The 8,421-nt window shown below is 60.4% G+C and overlaps 1 protein-coding gene across 1 annotated transcript in view; it reads left to right on the forward strand.

Annotated features, from left to right (window-relative positions):
- Positions 1-4,125, forward strand: part of LOC130265827 (histone deacetylase 7-like) — a 4,394-nt gene extending 269 nt beyond the window's left edge. The window contains exons 2-6 of the mRNA XM_056515140.1: positions 8-126; positions 775-908; positions 1,673-1,757; positions 2,863-3,001; positions 4,030-4,125. Coding sequence (XP_056371115.1) covers positions 8-126; positions 775-908; positions 1,673-1,757; positions 2,863-3,001; positions 4,030-4,066 — 514 coding nt within the window. The 3' untranslated portion in view covers positions 4,067-4,125. The remainder of the gene's footprint in view (positions 1-7; positions 127-774; positions 909-1,672; positions 1,758-2,862; positions 3,002-4,029) is intronic.
- The last annotated feature ends 4,296 nt before the right edge of the window (positions 4,126-8,421 follow it).

An 8,421-nucleotide genomic window follows, 5' to 3' on the forward strand; every position in this document is an offset into this window, starting at 1 on the left:
CCCCCAGGACCGTGGTGATGCCGATCGCCCGCCAGTTCCAGCCCGACCTGGTGCTGGTCTCGGCCGGGTTCGACGCCGCCGAGGGACACCCACCGGCCCTGGGGGGCTACAGAGTGTCCGCCAAGTGTAAGGGGGGCGGGGTGTCCCTTTTGGGGCGGGGTGTCCCTTTTGGGGCGGGGTGTCCTCATTTGGGGCGGGGTGTCCCCATTTGGGGTGGGGTCACACCTTCTAGGGTGGGGTGTCCTCATTTTGGGGTGGGGTAACCCCAAACCACCAGAGCTGGGCCCCCAGGAAGGGGTGGCCTCTCCCAGGGAACCACAGGAGATTTTGGGGGTGGATTTGGGGGATCCACAGGAGATTTTGGGGCTGGATTTGGGGGATCCACAGGAGATTTTGGGGTGGGATTTGGGGGAACCCCGGAAGGTTTTGGGGTGTGGTTTGGGGGAACCCCGGAAGGTTTTGGGGCTGGATTTGGGGGATCCACAGGAGATTTTGGGGTGGGATTTGGGGGATCCACAGGAGATTTTGGGGCTTGGGATTTGGGGGATCCACAGGAGATTTTGGGGATTGGGTTTGGTGGAACCACAGGAGATTTTGGGGCTGGGATTGGGGGATCCACAGGAGATTTTGGGGTGTGGTTTGGGGGAACCCCGGAAGGTTTTGGGGCGGGATTTGGGGGATCCCCGGAAGGTTTTGGGGCGGGATTTGGGGAATCCCCGGAAGGTTTTGGGGGGGTTCGGGCGGGGGGCGGTGACGGTCCCGGGCTGTCCCCAGGCTTTGGCTACATGACCAAGCAGCTGATGTCGCTGGCGGGCGGGGCCGTGGTGCTGGCGCTCGAGGGCGGCCACGACCTCACGGCCGTTTGTGACGCGTCCGAGGCCTGCGTGGCCGCGCTGCTGGGCCACGAGGTGAGAGCCCGTGCCACCCCAGTGTCCCCAATATCCTCAGTGTCCCCATTGTGTCCCCAGTGTTCCCAATGTCTCCAGTGTCCCCAATGTCCCCAGTGTCCCGCAAGTTTCCCGTTGTTTCCCCTCCCGCAGCTGGTGCCACCCCCGAAGTGGGCACAGCAACCTGTGACCCCCCTGTGTCCCCCAATGCCACCACCCCCCAGTGTCCCCGGTGTCCCCAATGTCCCCAATGTCCCCCCAGTGTCCCAGTACCCCCAGTGTCCCCAGTGTCCCCAGTGTCCCAGTGTCCCAGTGTTCCCAATGTCCCCAGTGTCCCCAGTGTCCCAGTGTCCCCGGTATCCCCAGTGTCCCCAGTGTCCCCAGTGTCCCCAGTGTCCCCAGTGTCCCCAGTGTCCCCCAGTATCCCCAGTATCCCCAGTATCCCCAGTGTCCCCAGTGTCCCCAGTGTCCCCAGTGTCCCCCAGTGTCCCCCCAGTGTCCCCAGTGCCACCACCCCCAGTCCCCCCAGTATCCCCAGTCCCCCCAGTCGTCCCCAGTCCCCCCAGTGTCCCAGTATCCCCAGTCCTCCCAGTCCCCCCAGTGTCCTCAGTCCCCCCAGTGTCCCCAGTGTCCCCAGTCTCCCCAGTCCCCCCAGTGTCCCCAGTCCCCCCAGTCCCCCCAGTGTCCCCAGTCCCCCCCAGTATCCCCAGTATCCCCAGTATCCCCAGTCCCCCCAGTCCCCCCAGTATCCCCAGTCCCCCCAGTGTCCCGTGTCCCTCCCGCAGCCGGAGCCGCTCCCCGAGGACTCTCTGCGCCTGCAGCCCAACGCCAACGCCGTGCGCTCGCTGGAGGCCGTGATCCAGGTGCAGAGTGAGTGCTGGGAGCGGGATGGGGCACGGGGGGGGACCCGAAAGGGCAGCGGGGTCCTGGGGGGTCCCTGTCACCGTCATTGTCACCGTCATCATCATCGTCATCGTCATCGTCATCATCATCACAGGAGGGGGTGCCTCGAGTGCGCATCCACTGCAAAGGGAGCCCGGGAACCTGGGACACCCCAAACCTGGGACAGCCCAAATCTGGGACACCCCAAACCTGGGACAGCCCAGATCTGGGGTACCCCAAACCTGGGACAGCCCAAATCTGGGACAGCCCAAATCTGGGACAGCCCAAACCTGGGACAGCCCAAACCTGGGGTACCCCAAACCTGGGACAGCCCAAACCTGGGACAGCCCAAATCTGGGACAGCCCAAACCTGGGACACCCCAAACCTGGGACAGCCCAAATCTGGGACACCCCAAACCTGGGACAGCCCAAATCTGGGACAGCCCAAACCTGGGACAGCCCAGATCTGGGGTACCCCAAACCTGGGACAGCCCAAACCTGGGACAGCCCAAACCTGGGACACCCCAAACCTGGGACACCCCAAACCTGGGACAGCCCAAACCTGGGGTACCCCTGTCCTGGGCTGTCCCTGTCCCAGGCCACCCCCTGTCCCGGTGTCCCTCTGTCCCAGTGTCCCTCTGTCCCTCTGTCCCAGTGTCCCCTGTCCCGGTGTCCCTCTGTCCCGGTGTCCCAGTGTCCCTCTGTCCCAGTGTCCCCCTGTCCCGGTGTCCCCAGCCCTGTCCCGGTGTCCCAGTGTCCCTGTCCCAGTGTCCCTGTCCCGGTGTCCCCAGCCCTGTCCCAGTGTCCCTGTCCCTCTGTCCCAGTGTCCCTGTCCCAGTGTCCCATGTCCCTGTCCCAGTGTCCCTGTCCCTCTGTCCCAGTGTCCCTGTCCCGGTGTCCCTGTCCCGGTGTCCCTGTCCCAGTGTCCCAGTGTCCCAGTGTCCCAGTGTCCCAGTGTCCCAGTGTCCCTGTCCCTCTGTCCCAGTGTCCCTGTCCCGGTGTCCCCTGTCCCGGTGTCCCCAGCCCTGTCCCTCTGTCCCATGTCCCAGTGTCCCAGTGTCCCTGTCCCAGTGTCCCTGTCCCTGTCCCACAGGCAGATACTGGGTGGCCGTGCAGCGTTTCGCCTCCAAGCTCAGCTGCTCCTTTCTCGAGGCTCAGCACCGCGAGGCCGACGAGGTGGAGACGGTGACGGCCCTGGCGTCGCTCTCGGTGGCCGTGATGGGGGACAAGAGGTGACAGCCCTGGGGACTGTCCGTGCTGGGGGGTGGCAGCAGGGCAGGGCCACCCCCCCAAACCCTGGGTGACGTTCTGGGGGTCAGGACACGGGTGAGCTCCTGGGAATTCTGTGCTGGCAGCTGGAATCCCGTTCTGGGCTTTTCCCGAATGGAAACCACCCCGAATCATCCTGACTGTGGGGTGGGGGTGTCAGCTCCTGCCAGCAGGGTCCCCTGGTGTCCCCTCCCTTCTCCCAGGGTCCGGTGTCACCACGGGTCCCCTGGCGTCCCCTCCCTTCTCCCAGGGTCCGGTGTCACCGCGGGTCCCCTGGCGTCCCCTCCCTTCTCCCAGGGTCCGGTGTCACCGCGGGTCCCCTGGTGTCCCTGTCCCAAGGTCCCTCACTGTCCCCAGGTGTCCCTCACTGTCCCCTGGTGTCCCTCACTGTCCCCAGGGTCCCTCACTGTCCCCGTGGGTCCCTCACTGTCCCCAGGGTCCCTCACTGTCCCCACGGGTCCCTCACTGTCCCCTGGTGTCCCTCGCTGTCCCCTGGTGTCCCTCACTGTCCCCAAGGTCCCTCACTGTCCCCGCGGGTCCCTCACTGTCCCCAGGGTCCCTCACTGTCCCCAAGGTCCCTCACTGTCCCCACGGGTCCCTCACTGTCCCCAGGGTCCCTCACTGTCCCCTGGTGTCCCTCACTGTCCCCAGGGTCCCTCACTGTCCCCAAGTGTCCCTCACTGTCCCCGCGGGTCCCTCACTGTCCCCAGGGTCCCTCACTGTCCCCAGGGTCCCTCACTGTCCCCTGGTGTCCCTCACTGTCCCCAGGGTCCCTCACTGTCCCCAGGGTCCCTCACTGTCCCCAAGGTCCCTCACTGTCCCCGCGGGTCCCTCACTGTCCCCGCGGGTCCCTCACTGTCCCCAAGGTCCCTCACTGTCCCCGCGGGTCCCTCACTGTCCCCGCGGGTCCCTCACTGTCCCCAGGGTCCCTCGCTGTCCCCAAGGTCCCTCGCTGTCCCCGCGGGTCCCTCACTGTCCCCGCTCCCCGCAGGGCGCGGGAGGAGCCGATGGAGCAGGAGGAGCCGTGAACCAGTGACAGGATCCCGGTTTCCGTGTGTCCCCCTCGCTCGGGACTCCTGGAAGGGACATTCCCGCATCCATGGAGACCCCGAGTCCCCCCCTCAATTCTGGGGCCCCTCGGGAGGTGTGAACGCCCCCAGTCCTGCGGCACAGCCCCCCCGATCCCGGGACCCTGCTCGGACATCGGGATGGACGCTCGGAGTCCCCTGGGGGCGGCCCCGGAGCCCCCCCAGTCCCGGGAGGAGCAGCCCGGGGGCTCCAGGAGCGCCCCAAAACCTTCCCGGGGCACCGGGACGGGGCGGCAGTGACGGGGCCGGGAGCCGGTTCGGGCACGGGGGGAAATTCGGAGCGCTCAGGAAATTCGGGGCATCCTCTGGGAACCTCGGAGTGTTCTGGGGGAAATTCGGAGCGTCCCGAGGGAAATTCGGAGCGTCCCGAGGGAAATTTAGAGCGTCCTGAGGGAAATTCGGAACGTCCTGAGGGAAATTTGGAGCGTCCCGAGGGAAATTCGGAGCGTCCCGAGGGAAATTTGGAGCGTCCTGAGGGAAATTTGGAGCGTCCTGAGGGAAATTCGGAACGTCCCGAGGGAAATTTGGAGCGTCCTGAGGGAAATTTGGAGCGTCCTGAGGGAAATTCGGAACGTCCCGAGGGAAATTTGGAGCGTCCTGAGGGAAATTCGGAGCGTCCCAAGGGAAATTTGGAGCGTCCCGAGGGAAATTCGGAGCGTCCCGAGGGAAATTTGGAGCGTTGAGGGAAATTCGGAGTTTCCCGAGGAAGATTTGGAGAGATTTGGAGAATTTTGGGAGATTTGGAGAGCCCGAGGAAGGCTGGAAGCGGGGCCAGGGCTCGGGCGGTGCCGGGGTCGCTCCGGCCCCGCTGCCCGGCCCAGGCTCGCGGTCCGGGCGCTGCCGGCGCGATGCGGGCCCGGCTCCTCTTCCCAGGGAATTCCTGCAGCGATCCCGGCTCCTCTTCCCAGGGAATTCCGCAGCGATCCCGGCTCCTCTTCCGAGGGAATTCCGGCAGCGATCCCGGCTCCTCTTCCCAGGGAATTCCTGCAGCGATCCCGGCTCCTCTTCCCAGGGAATTCCTGCAGCGATCCCGGCTCCTCTTCCCAGGGAATTCCTGCAGCGATCCCGGCTCCTCTTCCCAGGGAATTCCGCAGCGATCCCGGCTCCTCTTCCGAGGGAATTCCGGCAGCGATCCCGGCTCCTCTTCCCGGGGAATTCCTGCAGCGATCCCGGCTCCTCTTCCCAGGGAATTCCTGCAGCGATCCCGGCTCCTCTTCCCAGGGAATTCCGGCAGCGATCCCGGCCCATCCATCCCCCCGAGCCCGTCCCTGCCCCCAAATCCCCCCCCCAGCCCGGGCTCCCCCATTCCCGCTGCGCTCACGGGATGCCCGAGCCCCTCGGTGCCCTCGCTGTCGCTGTCCTGTCGCGACAGGGACGGAGCCTCCGAGAGTTCCATCCCCATTTCCCGATTATTTCCCTGCATCCCGAGGGTTTTATTGGCCACAAGGAGCGGGCTCTGTCCCCGGGGGGATTTTGTGGGACAAAGAGGGGACAAAGCCAAGGCTGAGCTGGGCGGGGTGGGGACGTGGGGGCAGCTCCGGCCGCGGCTGCGGGAGGAGATTTTGTAAAAAAAAACAACAAAAAAACCAAAAAAAAAAAAAAAAAAAAAAAACAAAACCAAAAAGGATAAATTTTAAAAGAAAAAAAAATTTTTGGAGGAATCAAAACTCTTCGTGTGGCCTGGGGGGGTCCCAGGGTTGGGGTCCTGGGGGGTTGGAGGGACCCCCAAGTTCCAACCTCATGGATTTTACCAGCAGGAATCCAACATGCACAGATTTTTTAGGGGCTTTTCCCCCTAAAAAAAAAGGGATCAGAAGGGAAATTAGGATGAGGTTTTGCTCATTTTAAGGGATTTTTTTGCTCATTTTAAGTCTTTTTTTCTCCTCATTTTTTTGCTCATTTAAAACACAAAGATTTAAGAAAAAAAAAATCGAACAAAAACCAAGACACACCAAAATACTTGAAAATATATTTTTAAAAATATATTTCACTTCTTTTTTTTTTTTTTAATTTCAGTTGTAAGCCAGAGTCTCACTCTGGTTTTTACCCTTTATTTTTCCAGCACAATTTATTATTATTTGAATGAAGATTTTAACTCCTGAAGTCGATTTTATTTCTCAGCTGTAAAATCCTTCCCACGAGGTGCCGAACCACAGCCCCGTTTTTAATGAAGTTTTGATTTTTTTTCTTTTTTAAGCCCCTCCAGATTTTTTTTGAAGGCTGCAATCGACTCCTCAGAGCAGGGAATCCACTCCCACTGCACAGAAAAATCGGGAATTGGGTGGAAAAAATCCCTCTGGGTCTTCCTGTGGCTCCTCCGTGGATTCTCTGGTGTGCCCCAAATCTGAACTCCTTCCCCATGGAATATTTGGGGGTTCAGCCTCTCTGAAAAGGGTTTTTGTTCCCCATCTTTTTCTGCCAAAACAGGAAAAAAAATCCTTTTTTTTTTTTTTTTTTTTTTTTTTTCCATAAAAGTGGCTCAGCCAAGGGAGCTGCAGGGAATTGTAGGAAATGAGGATTGAACCCTGAAAAATTCCCCTTGGCTTTATTGGGGGCGTTTTTGGCACCCCAACATTTCCATTGTCCTTTCCCCACCCCCAAAGAGTCCAAACCCCCTCAGAATTCCTGAAATGGCCCCAAAATACCCCAAAATCCCTCGGGGTCCATCTTCAGCTTCCATTTCTGATCAATCCCGAGGAATTGGGAGGTTCCAGCAGGGCAGGAGTGGCTGGGGGGGGGGGGTCAGCAGCCCCCAAATCCCCCAAATTCTCACTGTGCTCATCCGTGGGATCACCAGAATCCATGGGAACGAAATCCATGGGAACAAAATCCGTGGGAATAAAATCCATGGGAATAAAATCCATGGGAGCAAAATCCGTGGGAATAAAATCCATGGGAATAAAATCCATGGGATCACCACAATCCATGGGATCACCACAATCCATGGGAACAAAATCCATGGGATCACCACAATCCATGGGATCACACCTCTGGGATCTCAGTCTCACAATCCCTGGGATCTCAGGATCACAGTCCATGGAATCACACCCCTGGGATCACATCCCTGGGATCAGTCTCACACCCCAGGGATCAGTCTCACAGTCCATGGGATCAGTCTCACAGTCCATGGGATCAGTCTCACACCCCTGGGATCAGTCTCACACCCCTGGGATCAGTCTCACAGTCCATGGGATCAGTCTCACACCCCTGGGATCAGTCTCACACCCCAGGGATCAGTCTCACACCCCAGGGATCAGTCTCACACCCCAGGGATCAGTCTCACACCCCTGGGATCAGTCTCACACCCCAGGGATCAGTCTCACACCCCAGGGATCAGTCTCACACCCCTGGGATCAGTCTCACACCCCAGGGATCAGTCTCACACCCCAGGGATCAGTCTCACACCCCTGGGATCAGTCTCACACCCCAGGGATCAGTCTCACACCCCTGGGATCAGTCTCACACCCCTGGGATCAGTCTCTCAGTCTCACAGTCCATGGGATCACATCCCTGGGATCTCAGGATCACAGTCCCTGGGATCACACCCCAGGGATCAGTCTCACACCCCAGGGATCAGTCTCACAGTCCATAGGATCAGTCTCACAGTCCATGGGATCACACCCCTGGGATCAGTCTCACAGTCCATGGGATCACATCCCTGGGATCTCAGGATCACACCCCAGGGATCAGTCTCACACCCCAGGGATCAGTCTCACACCCCTGGGATCAGTCTCACAGTCCCAGGGATCAGTCTCACACCACTGGGATCAGTCTCACAGTCCATGGGATCAGTCTCACACCCCTGGGATCAGTCTCACACCCCTGGGATCAGTCTCACAGTCCATGGGATCACATCCCTGGGATCTCAGGATCACAGTCCCTGGGATCAGTCTCACAGTCCCTGGGATCAGTCTCACAGTCCCTGGGATCAGTCTCACACCCCAGGGATCAGTCTCACAGTCCATGGGATCAGTCTCACAGTCCCTGGGATCAGTCTCACAGTCCATGGGATCAGTCTCACACCCCTGGGATCAGTCTCACACCCCTGGGATCAGTCTCACACCCCTGGGATCAGTCTCACAGTCCCTGGGATCAGTCTCACAGTCCCTGGGATCAGTCTCACACCCCTGGGATCAGTCTCACAGTCCCTGGGATCACATCCCTGGGATCTCAGGATCATATCCCAGGGATCAGTCTCACAGTCCCAGCAGTGCAGAACCTCCTCAGCAGGATCCAGGCCCAGGGACCCCCGAGGTCCCAGCGGGGCTCCAGCCCCCCCTCCCCTCATCCCCCCG

This window comes from Oenanthe melanoleuca, linkage group LGE22 (genome assembly GCF_029582105.1).
Source record: "Oenanthe melanoleuca isolate GR-GAL-2019-014 linkage group LGE22, OMel1.0, whole genome shotgun sequence".
Classification (NCBI taxonomy): Eukaryota; Metazoa; Chordata; class Aves; order Passeriformes; family Muscicapidae; genus Oenanthe; species Oenanthe melanoleuca.